Source organism: Engraulis encrasicolus, chromosome 9, assembly GCF_034702125.1.
Source record: "Engraulis encrasicolus isolate BLACKSEA-1 chromosome 9, IST_EnEncr_1.0, whole genome shotgun sequence".
Classification (NCBI taxonomy): domain Eukaryota; kingdom Metazoa; phylum Chordata; class Actinopteri; order Clupeiformes; family Engraulidae; genus Engraulis; species Engraulis encrasicolus.
Genome location: NC_085865.1, coordinates 46,666,237 through 46,688,487, shown reverse-complemented (window position 1 = coordinate 46,688,487; position 22,251 = coordinate 46,666,237). Strand labels below are relative to the sequence as shown.

General features: G+C 43.4%; 1 protein-coding gene across 4 annotated transcripts in view; it reads right to left on the bottom strand.

Moving 5' to 3' along the window:
* The window catches only part of LOC134455914 (cell surface glycoprotein MUC18-like), a 73,129-nt gene extending 66,387 nt beyond the window's left edge, over positions 1-6,742 (bottom strand). For all 4 annotated transcript variants that reach the window (XM_063207269.1, XM_063207270.1, XM_063207271.1 and 1 more), the window contains exon 1: positions 6,576-6,742. In XM_063207269.1, the coding sequence (XP_063063339.1) occupies positions 6,576-6,633 (58 nt within the window). In that variant the 5' untranslated portion in view covers positions 6,634-6,742. The remainder of the gene's footprint in view (positions 1-6,575) is intronic.
* Between the last annotated feature and the right edge of the window lie 15,509 nt (positions 6,743-22,251).

The window sequence follows — 22,251 nt, the reverse complement described above, 5'->3', positions numbered from 1 at the left end:
GCTATGTAATATCTGCTTTCACATTCTGTTGAGATACAGGCAATCGTACAGATGAACAGGACATCTATATACCCTGGTTGACCCGCTTCTATTTGACTCCTAGAGGGACTTTGCTCTGATACAGCATGGCTTTCCTCAAAATTATCTCCGGCACAAGCAGAGGTCGCATGTAGGAGCATGCCTGGCGCTCATGACTTTCCATTGTCTCCCCCTCTCATGTGTCTCCACTCACATATACAACACAAATCCTCCCCTGACGGCCCACACTCCACTCAAAAGGGTGGGAAACTCCGCCTGGTGAAGTCTTGGCACTGATTTACGCTAACATGGCTACTTGAGTAATTACCTGTGCTTGGCTGAAGAGTTGTGAAACTGTAAGAATCTGACTGTGCTAGAATCAGCTGGTTGTGCAAGTGTTTGAAAGTAAGATGTCGTTTACTCTCTAAAAACAGATTACCTTCCTCTTCTCCTTTCCATAGACTTATTAACACATATGTAAAGGTGGGCTTTGTTATGGACTCAGAACTTACCTAGAGTAGGTGTACAGTAGATCTGCCATGTGGATGTTGGGACAATGAAAGCTCTAAAAGTGCTGGAGGTCATGGAATAACCATAAGGAATGGAATCATACAAAGTTGTTGGATGGAATGAATATGAAAGGCCTCCAGTGCCTTGTAATGTTGTCACTACAGGACACGTTTTGGCTCAGACTACGATGTCTTCCCTCATGTAGAATTAGATCATGGACAGAGAGGGAAGGTGGGGTGCAAAAAATTAGGGGGTGGGGGGTGGTATGGACAAGAACAATGACCAGCTGTAGACACTATTCACGGGAAATGACACATAGGCTACACTTTCAAAGGAGATGGTAATAAAAGAAAAATGTTACTATTATCCTCCACAGGCACCTGACCAAATAAATGAAAGGAAGCAGGAAAGTCTCTTATTCATTCCTACACACGCAGGACTACTACTTGTGCTACTGTACAGCCATAGATAGTGTACACAGTACACACCCTCCCTTTTTTTCTTGTAGCCTCTTTGCGCAGATGGGCCCGACGGCAGGTCCGTTCACACATCACTGAAAAGACTCAACTACCTCATAACAACATTGATATGACATTACAGACAGTTTTAAGTAACAGCTTAAGACGTGGTCATTACAATATCGGTGGCAGTAAGGTTATAACATGGGCACTGCACAAAGAGGTTAAAAAACATACATAGCTAGTGTGCAAACATATGGTATGTAGAATTGAGGCTACTTCTATAGGTTCTCCATGCAGTACCAAACCCAAGGCCTCTCTATCTGCTAAGGGTGCTAGTAATATCAGTATTTTATATCCTGTTGAGGATGTGTGATGTCCTAGTGGACTTAAGTCTGTATCTCCTTAATACACACCGTTTCACCAGTGTAACATTGTTTGTAATAGTCGTTGAAAAAATGCTGCTACCATAGTGCTACACCGCTATGACAGTGCAGAGCGCCTTTAGTAATACATTACGACTTGGACGTTGCCATTCAGGTAACAGCTCATTTATGACGGAGGCCATGTCTAAAGGGGCTAAGTTTGTAATTTAGAGGGAAAAAACATAACATTACACAAAGATAGTACAGGACGTAGGAACATTTCTACCTTCAATTATCTCTCAGAAAGCACATAGACAGTCGCATCCTGAAAAAAGAGATGAAACAACCCAAAAGCCAGTAGATGTCTAATGCGAACTGTCAAGACAGTTTAAAAAAAAGCAGCCTAGGCTCTTTCCTGTCCAGGCTACCCCTGAGGTCTGGAGATGCTCAAGGCCTTCTCCTCAGACCTACAATATCCAGACAGGAACTGACACCTACGCCGGTGCAGCCGGCATTTACAAGCCTGCAGTGGCCAACAGGAGATGAAGCTTAGCCCACTCCCAGAGCAGGAAGGTGAGCCACAAGGCCTCGCAGATACAAGGATACAAGGACTAGACTTATGCAGTCCCACAACAACAACGGAGCCATAAAAGATAAGGTTCAGTCTGAGTAGCAGAACAACAATGCTGGCAACATACAGCAAAAAGATTGGGCTTATTCTGAGTTGCAACACAATGGTTCATAGGCACAGAAAAGATATGGCAAGTAGAGAACAATTCTGAACACAGAAAAAATACAGATTATTCCGTTTTGGAAAACAACAATGTCGGACACATGGGAGGATCAGGCTCATTCTGACCTGTAAAACAATGATGCAGTACAGGCTTAATGCATTTCAAGGAAAAATGGGATTTTTATAATTACCGGGTGTTCAAGATTAGGATATGTACAACATATTCATGAAATGTTGATAATGAGTCCATATCCATATCCAAGTAAGGACAACAACATGTTATGTTACTATATCACAAGCCCAGAAATTTGCTGATCTGATACACAACAATGTGGAACAATGAGTAAATTAAAAGTCAAAACAAGAAATCTATTTGCTGTTTTTTTTTTTTACTAATGGACTTTTGAGAGAGTCTTTCTAGATAGAGGTTACCTCACCTTTCATGCTACCACAACGTCATCGGATGAAAGATGAAGACTGAGCTACTATCCGTCGCCAGAATCTACAGAGGTTAAGCCAGCTGTTGTGTATCTTTGCATAGAAACTGTTTTTAGGACAGTTACAAAACGACAAGGAAAAAATAGAGCCATCCTGACAGTAAGACTGTACAGTGTACTCGTCGTTGGTCCAAAAAGCACAAAATGATAGGAAAACCGCTCATAATAACCGCTCCAGGAGAGATAAACACAGTTTTGTTTGGTCTACCTTGATACAGAACAGTAACAACTGCTTTCCTTTAAACATTCATGCCACATTTCGCATAAACAGAATGATGGATATCTTTAAGTGGAGAGGAATATATTGAAGAGATCCTAATGTCTCCTGTTTTTAGGACCAATCTTAAACAGGGCCACATATTCCATCTTCTAAATCTAAAAGGCCTCCAACTGAGTGTTTCCAGAAAGAGGGCCTATACATGGTCCTTGCTCCCTTAATGTCAGCAGTAAACTATGTACATGTATGTAGAGAACAATGGCTGTATTTGTATGACAGGGCTTCAGAGGAAGCAGGCGCTGGGGACAGGCTGCTGGGGCCTGGGTGCTGTTCAGTCACACTGGCCATCCTAAAGCATGGTGCCTTTGTCTGGATGTTCTCCCCTCTCACCCTCAGCTGGGTACGTTCTAGGCCTGTCAGGCCATACTTTCTCTCTTTCTCACCCTCTCAACGGGAGCTCTACAGCCCCCCAGGGGGGTCGTTAGAAAGCCCTCGGAGGGCATTGAGAAGGAGTTACAGTGATAGAGAACGGGGGCGTTCAGTAACAAATGGATGGAATTAGTCTATTTCATTTTCTTATATTAAAGGGGCGCTGGAAGGCCTATGATAAGGTCAAGGGGGCGTTAGCAGGCTCATGACGGTATCAAGGGGGCATTTGTTCAAAAAAGGTTGAGAACCACTGCTCTACGTTAAAATGAGGCAAAAAGTCAGGATATTTCATATCATTAAGACTCTTTTCCTAACCAGAAATGGTCATTGAATTATCGAAGATGTTGGGGAAAAGATTTTGACAATCGGTCCCCCGCCCATTCCAAAGTGGCATCATGGTCTTGTTTCAGCATGAGAAATTGAATACATTTTGTCCCCAACACTCCACAAGGGTGACCCCCAGACACCAGCAAGGGACAGAGGAGAGAGAGAGAGAGAGAGAGAGATAGAGAGAGAGAGAGAGAGAGAGAGAGAGAGAGAGAGAGAGAGAGAGAGAGAGAGAGACAGACAGACAGACAGACAGACAGACTTCTGGATCAGGATGGAGTATTTTCTCTATTTTACGGATGGAATTTCTTTGTCATCACATTTTAAGGCCTAGTTTGTATTTTTTTTCTCAAGAATGTTTGGATTTGTGGGTTACTTGTGGATAAAAGCTTTAGAAAGTGAACTTAAATACCCTGCAGGGGTTTTTCTTCACAACATGATAACAAGGCTAATATATTTCAGATTTGAGGACATGCCACAACAAATTACCATGTAATAATCAGCGTGGGTGGGTGGGTCGGGTGGTGAAAACATTACCAACAGACCATGACCATGCCACAGTGTCATCTTTGTCTTGATTGAGCACATACAACTTTTGTCCTCAATACCACGCATAGATGACACCCAGACACCAGCATAGGAAAAAGGTGTCTAACAGACAGAAGCAGCCTCAGAGATATAGACAGAACAGAGAGAGAAAGAGAAAGAGAAAGAGAGAGAGAGAGAGAGAGAGAGAGAGAGAGAGAGAGAGAGAAAGAGAGAGAGAGAGCTCAGTGGGGTAAATTTGGGCTGCAATGAAGTATTCTCTATTTAATTGCCGGAAAGTCATCATATTTTAATGCCCAGATTGTATTTTTTCTTCAAAAAAGGGAGGATGGTGGGCATAAAAGCTTTGGAAAGTGAACTTCAACATGCTGTAGGGATGTTTTTCTTAACAACACGATAACAAGGCAAATGCATTTCCATTTAATAACCAGCGTGGGTGGGAAGAACATGGACAACGGACCATGTCCAACTGTGCCACAGTTGCATCTTTGTCTCGTATGAGCACTTGCAACTTTTGTCCCCAACGATCCGCAAGGGTGACCCCAGACACCAGCATGGGAATGAGGTGTCCAACAAAGGTCAGCCAACCAACCAACCAACCAACACAGTAGAAGCCTCAGGGAGAGGGGGGGGGAGAGAGAGAGAGAGAGAGAGAGAGAGAGAGAGAGAGAGAGAGAGAGAGAGAGAGAGAGAGAGAGAGAGACAGCGAGGGGAAATCCCCACAGGACCCTCAGAGGCCAGATCACAGTGGAAGTGAGATAAGGTTCGCTTCATTAAGGTCTAGGAGGGCCAGTATAGGTCAGGGAGTTTGGGGGAGAGAGAGAGAGAGAGAGAGAGAGAGAGAGAGAGAGAGAGAGAGAGAGAGAGAGAGAGAGAGAGACAAGAGAAATGGGGAGAAGGCAGAAAAAAGAGGGATGGAAGGAAAAGGAGGATAGTAGAAGACAAAGGATGACAGAAGAGGAGAAAGGGTGTAATGTGGAAGTAAGTGAGAAAAGGAGAGAAAAAGAAACGGGTAGAGGAACAGAAATACCTGAGAGAGAGAGAGAATGGTCCAGATGTGTGGTCCAGTTAGAGCTGGCGCACAATGGCAGGCCGCTCCTTGGTGCGGGGGTGTCATTCAGGGGGGTAAAGTGTGACTGAGTCACCAGGGCCCCGTGTATATAGGGGGCCCACACATAGTCTGATGTATGAAAGGATATGGCTGGGGAGGTCCACTGGAGCTGATTGTAAGCTACATAGGGCCCAACGTTTGTTGCTACGCCCCTGCCTTGGTGTGACTTAAAAGACTGACAGCAGCGGGCAAACAGAGGAGGAAGTCTGTCTGTGCACAGCCTGGACACGGAAAGGAAGGATACGGGAGAATGTAAAGAGCTTTAAGCCATTACTTCTCTTAACAAACACCAGTGCAAAACATCCTGAGAATGCTCTTGAAAGCTGATGAGGTGGATGCAGAGTTCCTCCTCCCTTCCTCCCTCCATCAATCTGCACTGACTCACTCAGAATTAATCTGGAAAATGCATCAGCAGCTTTTATATGTAGATGAAATGATTTGGGATTGCTTTGAAAGTTCTGTCTAGGAGTTAGCCAAGCATTTCTCTCAGTGGTGACCGACTTTCCTGAGCTTGCTTCAGTGAGTATAGGCTACTGCACAAATTGGATACGTCAGGAGGCAGATCATTGCTTAAGTGACTGGAATTGCAACTGAGTGCATGTATAGAGAGACATTAGAGAGCCTTCCCTTGTTGCCGTCCCAGAGAAGTCACTACTGAAACATTTGCAAAACCTAACTAGCCTATACAACAACAACAAAAAAGTTTAAAATATTGTGAAGAAAATGTAATTGCTCAACTACTCATCATTTAAAAATGCCTACACATCATTTAAAAATATTATTAATAATAATAAAGCAGGAAAACCCCATGTTTGTAAACAATTCTCAAGTAGGCTAGTTTATCTCATAACTAAGTAGGCCTACATTATTGTTAAACCGTCATGCTCAACTATGTTCACCACCTTCACTCCTGCATCTGCTGGTCATGCATTCAGTAGGAGGCAATTCACCTCCCAATTAGTAGTGGGTGTGAAAGTGACCTTATCAATATTTCCAAACGTCAGACCAACCTCTCAACTTTAGCCCAACAAACGTTATGAATCAGCATCCAGTCTTGCTGAGTTTTAAATCGCAGAAAGAAAATAATTCACAACGTGCAAATAGGCCCTAATCATCAAATAATTCACAATTCTTTGTAAACATAACGCTCATGAAATAATAAAGCGGCACAGGCAGCCAGTCACATGTTGTTCCAAACTTTGTCTTATTTTGCGGGACAGAACAGCGAAACACCTTATGCCATGTCCCAACCACAAACCGGCGAAGTGCAAGGATCGCTGAAGTTGGTGTTTCTTGCAACGCGCAATCAATAATACGCACTCACTTTGCACAGTTATCCACATGTTTCTCTTTATGCTACTTACATTGACTGGCGAGGACGAGGATGCAAAGTCCGGTGACAACAAAACCACCCAAAGCCATGCTGCGGGTTCCTCCTGTACAGTAGCCTAGGTGCTTGTCCCAGCTGCGGTGTAGCGGTGTAAATGCGGACCGGAGAAAGGCGAGGGAAGGGCTGGACTACAGCGGTGTACTATCACCAACACTGTCCTGAAGGAGGAGGAGGGACGGGCATAGAGGGCTGACAGACTCCCAACTGCAAGTCAAGGCGGAGCCCTCCACTGAAGTTCAGAAATTGGTGGTTTCAATTCAGGTTATTGTAGCCTGCCTAATCCAGCTGTTTCCACCAAGATAAGATCTCGTTCTTAATGAAGATCAACGTTTTGGCCTAGGCCTACTTACTGTAATTTAATTGCCGTCTATTTTTTGTTTATATTTATTTGTTTATTTTTCTGCACACGGGTACTGACCGCCTCTGACTTTCAGACTGTCTCTGATTTTTAGCCTGTAGGCCTAGTGAAGTCTGATCTTTTTTTTAAAGGGCCAATTGCTTGCATTTTCTTTCTAAAGTAGCATTCTTAATTTGACATTTTGTTGCAAACAAGTGCAATAACATGTTTCCTTGCCATGTTCAAAAAAGAGAAAGAAATCATGTGACAGAATGACAGTTGGGTTGTTGCACCATGTTGAATTTGTAAATGTTATGCACAAAATCCTTGTGACACACTGTGTTGCAGAGGTAGGGCGTGAGAGAACAATACGGAAAGAGCTAATACACAGTTGCATTTGCCAGGTTCACATGCATAGTTACTATTCACTTATTCATAGCTTTGTTGTAAGCCTGATATATAGGTCTACATAGGAGGGCTGATGAAGCCAAATGCAAATGAGGCTGTTGTTATGGTTTAATAATGAGCATTAGCTATGAACTCAAGCAAATAAAATAAATCAATAGATTGGGCTGTTTTTGACGGATCAAAATCTTATAGACTAATTAATGTATTTATTTGATCTCATCAAAAAAAAATTCAATATACAAACACCACCATATGATTACAAAGACTAAAGCAAGTTAATGAGGATCTACTCCGACATAGGGAACCTGACAAACTTTGTTTAAATAGCAGGAAGCTTGCCCTGGGTTCATGTTTGGAGAGGTGGAGATGAGGGATTATCTACGGGTTCAATGGTTAAGAGGAGAAGGCAGCAAGACTTCGCGTTGCTGTATCGCTGTGACGTACATATCAGAAATGGAAAACACAGGGCACATCCATCATCGCTGACCCAGTGCTTGTGGTCAAGTTTACCAGGGCATGCAGCGCCACTCGGCTGGGTAAGGCTGGGTGGGTTTGCACTACCTGTTTTTCCTGCAGAGGTGGCTGACAGTGACCCCTATAGCCAGGCTGTCGCCACCTACTGCGATGCCTCACCTCAGTTTCATTTCACTTCTCTAGACTTTCACAGCATGATATGAAATGGGCATGGTGCATTAGACTGACTAGGTCTGGGACTGGGATCTAAACATGGCCAGGTCGTTCTATAGACCAGGCCCTCACACACTACTATAATATTATGGGCTCAGTCCACTGTCTATGTGTAGAGGGACCAATGGGCGGCCCCATCTACATTGTGGGCTGATCTCTAAAGGCCGTTGTTGCGCTGGCCGCGTTTGATGTATTTGCATGCAAAGGACCCACAGAGTTGACTTGACAGTATTTTGTTTATGCTAGTCAAGTTCATTTGGTCATAGTGCCCTAACAGAGGACTGAAAAACGTAACCTACTTACCTATATTTCTCATGTGTGTGTGTGTGCGTGCGTGTGCGTGTGTGTGTGTGTGTGTGTGTGCGTGTGTGTGTTCGTATTTCTATTGCATGTCTGTCTGTGCTTGAGTATTCAGTGGTCTGTTTGAATTCTCTGTATGCTTGACCATATGTTGGCCTATGTGTGTGTGTGTGTGTGTGTGTGTGTGTGTGTGTGTGTGTGTGTGTGTGTGTGTGTGTGTGTGTGTGTGTGTGGGTGTGTGTGTGACCAGCTTCCCTGACTCACTCTAGCCTTCTTGCCTTCTCCCCCTTCCTCTGCATCGCCTCCTTTTGTCTGCTAACATCCTGGCCTTCAGGAGAGGAAAGCAGCCGACAGCAGTCGATCTGCCTCACCTACCGTACACAGGACATAACTATAGACCACTACAGAGGGCATGGAGGTCATTCGGGGACCTTCACCCAAACACTCAGATGTTTCCAAAGTCATGTTTTGGAGTTTGAGTGGGCCATGTTGTTTTGCCAACTACCATCAGAACCAGGATGGCATGGAGTGAAGAATTTTACCGGAAAAACAAGGTGGAAAACATATTTCTGGGATACTGTGCAGGAAATGGTCAAAAAAGGTACTGCAACTATGCTGCTCATTGAAACTGTGTCGCCTATTGCCAAATTTGACCTTTTCATGATAGTTTACTAAGTAATAAACTAATATTTTCTAGTATGGCCCAAGTACAGTCATTTTTGCAGCTAAAAATGGCTATTTCTGGAAATTCAAAATGGCGGATCATGGAGAAGATCCCCCCTTTCATGTATGAAAAGTGCAATTTTTCCAGTCATAATGAATACTTAGAATTTCATGATGGTGGTAAATATTCATGACAAAGGTAACATTAGTGAATGGGTAGCATGAATTCTGGATATAAAACACAAAAAATCTCACACAGTGTCCCTTTAAGCAAAGACATGCATTACTATCCACAATTAATGTACGTAATTGAATGACAAACATGGATTTGACCCTTTAAACCATTGAGGAGACCAAAAGCTGTAAGCACTGCTCTGCTAGGCCTTCATGTGTGGTTGTGGTTGCGAAGCTGTGGTTCTGGTTTCTGAAGCACTGTTTGCATAGCTGTTTCCCCAACATCTGTGGTCATATAAATAGACATGATGATGCATCACTACGTGAAAATACATTTGACATGACTTTTTTTTCCCAGAGTAAGATCAGTAGCATTTTAATGATTATGATCACCAAAACCTCCCTCGAAATTCCTTGTTCCTATCGGCGCAAACTCAAGCAAGCGAGTGATTGGTGTGGTAAAAGGCTGGGAAAAATGTCCCTGTCATTAGGAATGAAGTAGCCTAGCGTGGTCCTACGTATGTGTCCCTTACTGGCCCGTGTTGATGTTTTATTCAGACCCATGCCACTTCCTCCTCGTCCTGGTCCTCCGTTTTCTTAACCCGCTTCAGGTCATGGGAGAGTTTTTCCAGTGTGCCGAGCCAACCCCTGTCAATGCTAAAACAAGATACCCCCGAGGTAAGCAAGCACCAAGCTGCACTGCGATTCCTATATTACTATTAGGCTTGGACACACGCCAGCCATCAACAGTCAACATCTTTGAATGCTCAGAAAAGATGGGAAGCGTGTTCTCATTACTTGAACAGAAAGCAAAATAGCTTGTAGTTATAATAGAGAGCATAAATAAATAAAATGTCTGCAAAATCTATTTGCTTTCTTTGACTGAGTATGTGATGCTCTTCTAGACAATCCAGATTTTCCACTCAGTATACCCAGTACACACCGGCCGGACACTGATGTTGAGCAGATAACATACCCCCCCAGCATGGCGACAAAGCAAGTATGTGGGCCCTAATTGCCCAGCCAGTAAGCTGTGATGTGCCTCACACTTGTCAACACAGACTTCAACTGACCTCTCATTAGGGGGTGACAGGGTGCAGAGGGGGAGGCGCCGACCCCTTTGCTAGGACAGATAAGAAATACGCTTAAAACAGGAAGCAAGAGGGTCAAAGGTCACAGATACGCTCATCTCAAATTGATTCGAAGAAAAGGGATTTGTTACTACGAAATCATAGGTTTGGTTCATTCCAGGACCCAGGGGAGTCTTGTTCCACACACACACACACACACACACACACACACACACACACACACACACACACACACACACACACACACACACACACACACACACACACACACACACACACACACACACACACACACACACACACACACACACACACACACACACACACACGGGCGGCCATTTTTAGATGGAATGTTCCTTCCTAGATGTCCTGAAGTTGACATCATGCCTCAGTGACCTCATCAGGAGAGTTTCCATGGTCCACAGGATACTGCGATTTAAAGTGGGTACTTTCTGGAAGAAAAGTAAAGGATATAGATAGGACATAGGGTGACACAGGGAGAGAGAGAGAGAGACACAGACACAGAGAGAGAAAGAGAGAATGTTGGTACTGGTATTACTATTGTCTTGTGTTTGTATTGCTTGTTGTTAAGTTGTTTTGTGTTTATTTGTGTACTGACTTATTTTTTTCATAGTAATGCCATTAAAGCTGAAGGTCATCATTCATTTTATGAAAGTCACATTCCTAATCAAAATTGAAGCTAAGTAAATAGTTTTTGTTGATCACACAAATTCTTCATTTTCATTGCGCCCCAAAGGATACAGTAAGTTGCATGCGAAGGCACCAGGGGGTTGAGGAACAGTGTTGCCAGATGTGTCTGATCGTATCCCGCTCAAACGGTGCTCAAAAACCACCATTAGGCACTAAAATCCGCCCAATTTCAACAAATTATATTGATGTCTATGGGCATAAAACTGCAGAAAAACCCGCCAAATAGCCGTTTTTGGCCGTTTTTACCTGCAGACGGCTATCCCAAGCAGCCCAATTGGGCGGGTATAACCACCCAATCTGCCAACACTGTTGAGGAACATAAAACCAGGATGGGACATGCTGGACATAAATAGACAAAAATACTTTCCCCTCATTGCAGATTCCCAGAGTCCGAACAGACCCAGAAGACCCCCAAGAGAACAAAGCCTTTATTTCAGATGACAGACAAAAAGAGCAAACAGAGAGAAGGAGAGCGAGAGATGGAGAGTAAGAGAGAGTTATAGTCAATCCACATGGGAAATACACAACATCATTGTAGTTATTTTTTCTGCAATTAAACATAATGGCATTTAAGCTATGGGCGTTTTGATAGTGTAATTGAATAATTATGGACAACCAGTCAACATTATCAGGGTCAGTCTTAGGAAACACACTGACCCTTGTGCGCATATGGAAATAATAAGTTACAACGTTTTCCTGATCAGTGTTTCCCCTGGCACTTTGTAGTCAAGGTGGTCACCTTTACAGCACTTCCCACCTTGACTTGGGCCCCTAAAAACATAAAGCTCTATTGTTGTATTGAGAATGTAAATTCTAAATTGGCTGTCATTTTTCATTATGAAGCTTCACAACATTGCCTTCCAATCTCTCAGCTCTCAGTCTTTGAGACCAGCCACCCACCTTGACTAACGTATTGTCTGTGGGGAACACTGTGTTATTACTTCCACAATAACTGATGAATAGTGCTGCATTTTATATTTTCTCATGAATGACCATATTAGTTCATCATACAATGCTTTAACAGTTCTTACGTCATTTTCTCAGGCTGTTTCCTGTTCCCTGCTGATGAAGTTACAGCCTCCCAAGCAAAAAAAGGGCAAGAGGAGAGGGATGGAGGGAGGAGAGTATGGAGAGATGATGGGAATGAAGAAGAGGAGGAGGAGTGTTCCTGGATTGAAGAATCATAACCCCTAGTCATGCAAAACATATTACACAGAGAAGAAGCTTAACATATTGCAGAAGAAGAAATTTGTGTTTTCTTCACTTTCAGCAATACTAATAGTTTTTCAAAAATGTACAAATGGTCTAATTTTCTTTGCCAGCCAGCCTTAATCACAGCTTCTGTGAGGGTAGGCAGCAGGTTGATTCTTAGGAGGGAATCAGTAAGAAAGCCAAAGAAAACTTACAATTCAGCCATCTGTAAAAGTAGCCAATTGGGTTTACAGTAATAAGAGAGGCCAGCTGTGATTCAGCAGTCTAGTGTAGTGTGGGCTTCATAATAATGGCAACGGAGCCTAAGGGCCTCCACACACCAGGTCCGACAGCACTGCGGAGCACTATCGGTTCCAGCGATGTAGGTTACCCCCGCACATTGGTGCAGACGTACTGTGAACAACGAATGGTCAACTTCATCACAGCAGGGCATGGATAAAGGCCATTGGCAGCCAGGGACATCACAAGATTGGCAATATGAGTATTTGTAAAAATGACTTAATTATCGCTAAAAAGTACAACATTTCTGTGCAGTCAAATCACTAACTGAATATCAACAAATGCGCAAGAAGCCCGCCATGACCAAAGCCCCCCTCCATGTCTACGTACGACATGAGATTGAGAGTTATGGCAGTATAGGTACTTTATGAGGTTGGACAAGCTAAGCAAAAAACGAGTTGAAAAAAAGAGCACTGAAAAGGATTTTCTTTTTTTAACACTTTTTATGTCAAGGTTTTTCATTCATCACATCACAATTAATATCCATTAGGCTGTTTACTGCAGTTTGTGTGATGTTTATTTCCATCTTCTTGTGTTCTTCCTTTCCTTTTCCCTCCCTCTCTTTCATGCTCTATTTTTACGTTGGTGTCCGTGTCTGTTTCCTCCCGGTCCCTCTCTTCAGAAACCACTCGTTGGGAGCAAACATCCCAAGTGGTAGCGCAGTGCAGCGCTGGTTGTAAACGTTTGGTGTATTTTTAGGGGCCATTGACATTCTAATCACAGATAAGCAGGTTCGGCAGCAACAGTGGTGGTGTGGTGGGATAACACTAGTCACTGCACACTGGACACTGCTTCCTCTAAGAGCATCTGCAGATCCTGTGTGTGTGTGTGTGTGTGTGTGTGTGTGTGTGTGTGTGTGTGTGTGTGTGTGTGTGTGTGTGTGTGTGTGTGTGTGTGTGTGTGTGTGTGTGTGTGCGTGTGTGTGTGTGTGTGTGTGTGTGTGTGTGTCTGCGTGCGTGTGTGTGTGTGTGTGTGTGTGTGTGTGTGTGTGTGTGTGTGTGCGTGTGCGTGTGTGTGTGTGTGTGTGTGTGTGTCAGTGTGTCTGCGTGCGTGCATGCGTGCATGCTTGTGTGTGTCTTCTTGCAGCCTAGAGTGGCTTTTGAAAAACATGTGGGTGGCCACAGGAATATTGTGTGAAAGGAGTCAATACTAAGGCTACTGCTTGGTGACCATAGGCCACTGGCAGCCACTGAAGGCTTACACACCTCAGACAACACAAGGGGTAGCCTATATACAGATCTCAATGGAAGTTATGTTGGGTTTGTTGTGCCGGGACAGATTGTGATGACTGAATGATTAGTGCTGCTGTCTGTCAGAACTCTTCAAAGTCCAGACATGGTAGCAGTGTGGAGCAGAGATGGTCAGCAGAGACACAGCTGTCATGAGGTTCTTGACTCTCAAGCAAAAACTCCACTTGCCACACCACACATTAAAAACAATGTAGCTACTTTCACACGTTAAGACACAGTGTTATACATTTGCTGTTACCAGAATGGCAATGACCAAATCGTAGTGCAGCAGTGGTGTAGTCTACGTAGAACGCAGGTATACGGAGTATACCCACTTCTAAATTTTAGGGGCTTCAGTATACCCACTTCAAATGGATTGATCCATTGTTTAGAATAGCATAAATATATACAGTATACCCACTTCAAAAAATGCTCGAATATACAGTATACCCACTTCAAAAAAGTAGACTACACCGCTGTAGTGCAGTACAAGTCCTTATGTCATAGTAGTGTACTACTATGGTAGCTGCCTTTTCAATGACTACTACAGGCATTCCACTGGTGAAACTGCATATTCATCTTCCTCTGAGACCTTTCAGAAGCTTCAAAGGCAAAGCTGTTGTCTCTTGTGTTTGTGTTTTTGCGTGCCAGTGTCCGCTGCCTAGCTACTACACTACTGATTGCCATGCCCTCTGAAGATGAAGCAGCACCTTGACTGACGCCTCTGATCTGCATGTTTACAGCCTAAAGGTCCCGGCGAGGAGGAAGGAGGGAGGGAGGAGGGAAGGAGGGAGGTTAAGGAGGGGAAAACCCCCCAGGGCTTGCTGCACTGGCTTGGAAGGACACTCCAAAGTCCGAAGGAAGGAAAGAGGAATACAGAGTCATTCTTTCCACGCTGGAGCAAAAGCGCACATTGTGTGGGATGTGCGTCTGCCTGGAATGACAGGGGGGCATTGTCCCAAAGGCATCAGGGGCGAGGGCCGGGAGAGCCGAGGGTCAGGGCAGAGGGGGGCAGTCCCTCCCAGGGTCCGCCGGGCTTTTTATTTCTACGGAGAGAGGGGCAGAGGCAGTGACGTCCGCAGTGGGGGCAATTTGAATGAGTGTATTTATTTACAGCTCTCTGCCTGGAATTTAACTCCCACGCTGTAATCACGCTTCAGTCTCTGGTCGCCGTCCGGGCCCTATATTGTTCTATGAGGGCGAAGCTTCTAGGCTCCATATATTACTGTATGTGAGATACACATTTGAGTTTAACAGAACATTGTTAGTGTAGTATACTGTTTATGTTTATACCACAATATTATTGTGTTCTTTAGCCTAGATGCTGTGCTGTTGACTCGACTTTATGATTCAATTTTAATTCCATCGCACCTGAGCACCTACTGTAAGTACTTCTCAAACAGTGACAAGTTGGGGGCGTCAGGGCGTGGGGTCGGGTGGTCGGGGTTGCTGAGTACATTGAGTCAGCTTTGACCTTTTGACCTTTAACCCAGGGTACTTCCTCTTGCATTTCCCTTCACTGCTTATCTGAACCGCAGCATCTTCAGAAAGGCATATAAATTATCTTTGGTTTGGAAGTTTCGGACACAGCATGACAAAGGAAGGGATCCTTCCCAGGATTGGGAAGGGAGCATTCACAGGATATTAATTAGGGATTTTAGGTTTTTTTTTTCAATAAAGCATGCTTTTAAATTCAGTTAGTTTTTCCTGGGAAAAGAACTAAGGAAAACTGAATTGATAGCAGAAAACAACAATAATTTACCAAACAGCTTATGGGGTAATTTCAGGTCACACTTTATCAGATAAACCAAAAACAAATGTCTTGTTCAGTATTTCTGATGAAAATACAATTGAATTGTATCTCAACGATGGTATTTTTAACAGAATTGCAGGTAATCATTAACAACAATGCATTTGAAGTTATTGATGTTATTGTTCTAATTCAACTACTCTTTCTAAAAAAAATAATATAAAACGTTTTTAATTTTCAATTGCCTATGTTGACTGATTAATTTTACTCAATAATTAATTATTGGGCATTAACACAGATCGCCATGCTGTCCTAGTCAAAGGCATGCTGTGTTTGTCACACTGCATAGCGCTAATCAACCTCTGTCAGATGCCTTGCCATGAGTCAGCTCTCCCACTCTGCTGGGAACGGTCATGAAAGGCACTTGTGTCATCCTCCTACTAGCTTATCGAGAAAATGTGAAAGAGCTTATATCGTAAGCAATCTGGAACTGCTCGGTGGCGCTTGAAAACTTGACACATGGAAGTTTGAGGCGTAAAGTTTTTCAACCCCCCCAAAAATTGTCCAGCTCTTTACAGCTCTTTTCACTTCCGTAGCCTATATGAGTGAAAATTACAAATCTTAGCAGATTCAAAAGAGCTCTTTCATAGATGTTGCCCTAACATCTTTTACATTATGTAGTAGCCTATGTACATTGCACACATTGCAATATTGTACATTGGACATTGCAACAAGACGTTCAAAGAAAAGTCCCACTAGGGAGGGGGGTTCTATTGGCTACAACAAGGGAGTAGCCATATGTAAGACTTCTAGGATGCTGTAACTTGGCATACTGTTTGTGAATTTGGCATGGCTCCAAACAGTGCCATGCAACACACAGAAAGGCACAGGAAATCATATTGTTACGCCATATAGCTGGGGAAGGGTGCCTGCATAGCTCATTCCTTGCGGCACACCTCTATATCTCATTAGGGATACATAGCCCACTGTGTAATCATATTTCTAACTAATGAAGGCACCGGTGTTGAAACAGATTGTCTTGCTCTTTGGTAAACCACAACAACATATGGTATAAAGAACAATCGATACCACTTTATATTAGGGTTTGCATGTTAGCTACTCATACATGTCGGATGTACTGGTAGCTATCAGTATAGGTGACTTATATGACAAATGTTCAGCCAAATTAATAATCTGTTAGGTGTGTATTCACAAAGTCCTTGTTCATTGACAATAAATCCTTTATAACTGACATAGGCTAATCGTAATAAGGACCTTGAAAGCTTTTGTTTTTGCTTAACACATGTCTTATCTTATAAGTCACAGACAGTAACGTGTGAGCCCTATTCCAAAGTGCTACCAAACAATCTTCTTTCCTCAAGAAAAGAATGACCTCTGACTTGGACCAATTGGATAGCTGAAATTAAATGTGCAACTTGATCTACGGCAGCTGCCATGACACGGCACCTAATCCGTCCTGTCATCTTGACAGGGTCCCCTCCATCTCCTCAGCTCTTTGGGCAGGCTCCAGACCAGCACTTTATGTCCTGGTGGCTGTAGTAACAGTGGGAAGGGAACTTTGGGAACTTTTCACAGGCCCCCGAGCACCAACCCAGGGGGATTTATGCATTCAAATGAACCAATTTTCTTTCTTCGGTCTCTGATCTCCTTTTGTGCTCTCTCTCTCTCTCTCTCTCTCTCTCTCTCTCTCTCTCTCTCTCTCTCTCTCTCTCTCTCTCTCTCTCTCTCTCTCTCTCTCTCTCTCTCTCTCTCTCTCCCTCTCTCTGGTGCTCCATCCATTCCTCGTTGCTCCCCAATGGTGCTGAGATGGAGCTTGTGGGTTGTGCTGGTATGTAAAGGTCGTCGCCTGGGTTGTGACCGGGGCTGCGTACGCCGGTTCCCCTCGCTGTTTGGAGTTTGTCTTTTCCCATAGAAGCTTCCGAGCGGCTCCTTCTGTCGAGCTATAAACTCTCCCACCACCACAACCACCACCACCACCACCGCACCTTCTCACCCACCTCCAGCAAACCCCCACCCCACGAACCCCCCGCCAGCCCCGTCACGCTGTCAGTCATTGGGGCTGCTTATTATTAGCCCTGGGTCTCTCCTGTGGCTGTGCTGGCCCGCACCCAACACAAACACAGTTGTCAGCTGGAGCGGCCTAGCTAGCACAGAGCCCAACATCAGCCCCAAGCATCCTACTCAGCATGTAAATGGCCCTTACACAAATACACACAGAAGTCCATCTCTCTCCCTCCCTTGCTCTCTCTGTCTCTCTCTGTCTCTCTCTCTCTCTCTCTCTCTCTCTCTCTCTCTCTCTCTCTCTCTCTCTCTCTCTCTCTCTCTCTCTCTCTCTCTCTCTCTCTCTCTCTCTCTCTCATGGACTTGGACACCCACTTGGCATTATTAGCATATTCACATTCAGTTAGCCTGAGTGTTGTTTTATCGTCATAAATAATCTTTATGATCTTAATGATTTTCTTTTCCACATCTTTTCACTCTATTTTAATATCTTTTCCATAATCATATATTTATGATTATTTATGACAAGCAATAGGGTGCATTAGAGCTTGATGTCAACTATAGGTCAAAGTCATGATTTGGCTTCTGACATTTAGCTACTGTTAAGCTTTATCAAGTAGCCTATGTATATAACACACTCAGTTGCAGAGCCTGGGGGTTTACCTACAAGGTATGCTTCCACAGTTCTGTACAGTAGTATATCTTGAACAGGTACCATTTTTCAACTGTTTTTGAAACAAGGCCTTATTATGAGTTAAAAAACACTTTTACAGAAAGAATGCCTTTATCTCATTAGAAGATCCCTCAAAGCTCTCAAGCTCTGATCCTTGTGGTGTTTGGTTAAGAGATGGCCTGCTGCAATGGCATGCAGCTAATGTCTCTCTCCCTGGGCCCAGCACAACTGGCCCCTTTGTCCCCCCTGTCAGCTTCCCTGCTGCTAATATTTTGGCTGGTGTTGGTCTGTGTGCCCCTGTTGAAAGCCATGAAACACAGACCAGTCCCAGGGCTGCATTCCTTCCACTCTGAGATTCAGGCGGGGAGCGAGAGGATGGACATGACCCAGAGTCCGTGGAGAATCCATAACAGGACCCCGGGGCTCTGGCATTGGCCTTCTAGCCTGGGGTAAGAGAGAGACACCCCGTGGGTGGTGGTGGTGGTGGTGGTAGTGATGGGTGCATCCTATTCTTCCTCTGTGGTTACCAGAGGTGATTGTAAGACTCTGTGGGGCCCCAAACACAAAAAAATAAAACACCACTGTGTTTAGAATCAGTGGTGTCAAATACGATAATGATCGTATTTGTAGTCTACCATAATTTTGTCCTTTTTGACCTCTGTAGGCCTACGATTAAAAAGAAAACATCATGTACGATCATTTCAGAGTTGTCATTCAGTTCATTTAGATGCCTTGAAACAGCATTTGGATCTTGAACGATAATTTCCTCCCAAAAAGCCCCCAAAAATGATAATTTGGAGGTTTTGGTACGATAATTCAACATTTTGCATCTGGCAACACTGTTTAGAATCTGCACTGCCAATGCTGAAGGTTATGATCTGTTGAGGAGCTGTGTAATTTGCCTACAGTCCCCAAGAGGAGATGCCATGAGTTGCCTGTCGGCTGGCTATGCCTCTGACGGCCAGTATAGTTCCCCTGGGATGATGCCTCTCACACGATGCTGTTTGTTACTGTTCCCTGATGTGACAACGTGACTGCGTTTTTCCAGTGTGTTTCTGTAGCACGGGGTCAGAGACCTTGGGGCCAGTCATCATCACTAGAAGCCCTGATCCACTGATATGGAAGGGGACGCCCCCAAGAAGGATGGGCGTGTTGGAAGGATGGACGTGTTTGGTGGTGTTGCGTTGTGCGTGTGAGCGCCGTGAACGTGTTCACATGGTAGTGCAATTAGTGCGGGTGTTTCTCATGGTATGGCTGCTTTTGTCTGCAGGCATGGCGCTGTGGTGGGGTTTCCTGTTTTTTAGAGTCAGACATGGGCTGTCAGTGTCCGGAGATACATATCAGCATATCCCTGGAGTCATTGAATATATGGGAGGGTCAGCGCAAGTATTCAAAGAAAGTATAGTGACTGACGATCAATGAGTCTTACATTGACGTATGCAACTCTAGCCAATAGGTGTTGAGGTCAACCTAGCAATACTGATTGTATGTGAAAATACAATGATATTGTCACTGAGTTTCTGCCATTAGGCCCCAAAAGCTTTTCTCATCGGCCAACTCATTTTTGAACAGCCCTCATTGAGACCCTGCCTACTCGTAAAAATTAATCAAATGATTGTGTTTGTCTCAATTACAAATTAAGTGAATGAATGATGCCATTATGCCGTTGCCCATAACAGGCCATTTCAAGCTTTGAAGCACATTTGAAAGTCATATTTCAGCAGAAAGCAACAGATTGTTGTACCAGTTACGTATATCCTTACATTCACTGAGTGTATAGGAAAGTCAGCACAACAGTATTCAGAGTATTAGTGGTGACGAGGATTGAGTTTTAAATTGTCACATGTGACTCTCGCCAGTGGGAAATGTGATGTCAAAGTCAGTCTCTCAATTTACAAGTAGATTAGCCTATATGTGTATGTGAGGCTCCATTTTCTTCTCATCAGCAAAACATATCACTGAACAGCCTTAAATGTAGTTGAGACCCATTCAAATAATCAAATCCTTATTTTGGTATTTGTCTGAATGTATAAATGACGTGTATGATTGATTGGCATGCTGTTGCCCATTATAAGTCATGCATTTCAAGCTTTGCAGAACATTCTGAAAGACTTATTTCAGCTGAAAACAGATTGCTCCTGTCAAGCATGCATTTGCCCCCCCCAAAAAAGGCAAAAACAAGATCTGTTTCACTTTTAGACTTCAAAAAACAAACATCAAAAACATGCAGAGAAGCCACGGAAGGATGGCTGAGATATTTTCTCATACATATTTTCACACTGAGAGAATTTAGGGATTTATGTGGAGAGTGGTTGTCTCCAGTGAAATGCCATTGTGTGCACCAAGCCATTTGTCCATGATCATATCCTTTTGCATCTAAGACAAACATGCCTCTCCAGAACAATGAACTCCCTTGTGCCACTACACGTGAATGCCGCCTAGTGTGTAGCTGGCACATAAGCCTACTGTAACTTCAGGCACTGACAAAAACTCTAGCATTTCAGCTCACTCACCAGACCACTTCCAATCCACTTAAAAGAAGAACAATGATGTTTCAAAAAATGGAGAGATGGGACAGATTTTTATTTTTTATTTTTTAGCAATGATTGATGTGTTTCTTCCTGTCAACACATTCTTAAATTTTTCAGCATTTATGATGCTATGACGAAAATTGGGTAATCCACATGCTAATAAATTGCATTTTGAACAGAAAGGCCTGGCCTATAATTTTCTGATATTTGATCAATTATGCTGCTAGGCAAATTATATTTTGCCAAAACACACCATAGAAGTACAAAAGGGACAGAAGGCAGATTGTGCAACATTCGTCATAAAAATGTCATACAATTGCAATAATCATTTTTCGAAAGGCCACTCTGTTGGTCCCTTTTGAGATCTCTAGCATGGTAATTGACACACACATCTGGACACCACAGAACCGTTGTAGTCGTTTCAGTGCAACAAACACAGGAAGTTCAGTCATAATGCATTTCCACATCGACCACATCATGACCATAAAAGGAATACAAATGGGATGAGTTATCATGGAGAGGCCTGATCCTTTATCACAAGCTATGCCATTAAGATTGAGGACAAAGCCTTTTGTGCTTTCACAAACAATCCAGTTTCCTGTGAGCTAGTCGTCTGTGATTGTTCCACACTGACAAAAGTGACCAAAAAATGCAGCCCCTGGCCAAACTACAATGAGCTCCATTCATACTTTTCTAAAAAGGATGGAGGAAAAAAGCCCTTCAGACTGGTCTACCAGGCAAACAGCAGCTGTTGGGCTATAAGGTGAATACTCATCAGTCCTTTGATAATTATTGCTTTTAAAATGTACTTACCACCTTGACTGCCAAACGTTTAATGATTGCATCGACTACTGTGTGCCTCTTCCTTGCCAGTAGGCCTAGGCCTATTTTAATATATTAGGAAATGTATGTTGTTGATAGGCCTACTCATGGCTTATGCAACAGCAATGCCATATTTACAATTTCTACTCTATAAGTTAAATGGAATGGAACACTGAATTCACTTCAGTTGAATTAAATCATGCAAGATGTCACAAATTGGTCCTTATGCACTCATGGCTACATGCTCTTTGGTGTAATGTCAACACTAGTAGGCTACAAACATGATCTTAGTTTATTGTACCGAGATAGGTATGCGTTTCTACTTTTTTTAAATTTCATACACATCTGGGTTAGAGACTGGCTGGTAGTCAATTGCCTTTACTCATCTTACATAACCTTTTATTCAGTTACTTTTCAGGTTTGTCATCAAACCGAGTTGCTGAAACCATTGCAACAATGTTGCAACTATCTGCTATTTGCCTGATGGCATAATGACTGGGGCTCCTCGATTCAGAGCCAATGTCGCCATCTTGAGGACAAAACAGTGTGTTACAACCATAGATCGGTAGTTACAACTAGCTCATCACTGCAAATGTGTGCGATCATTTTGGGACTTTTAATGTCTACTGCTTATTTAATTTCAAACAGAGATTGGATTTTAAACAAGCCTATCTCTTAAACGATATGTGGCTTTCAACGATGTTTTCAAACTCAAAACGGTATTCGATTAGTCTTCCTGGTAGGCCTATTCCCAGCTGTGC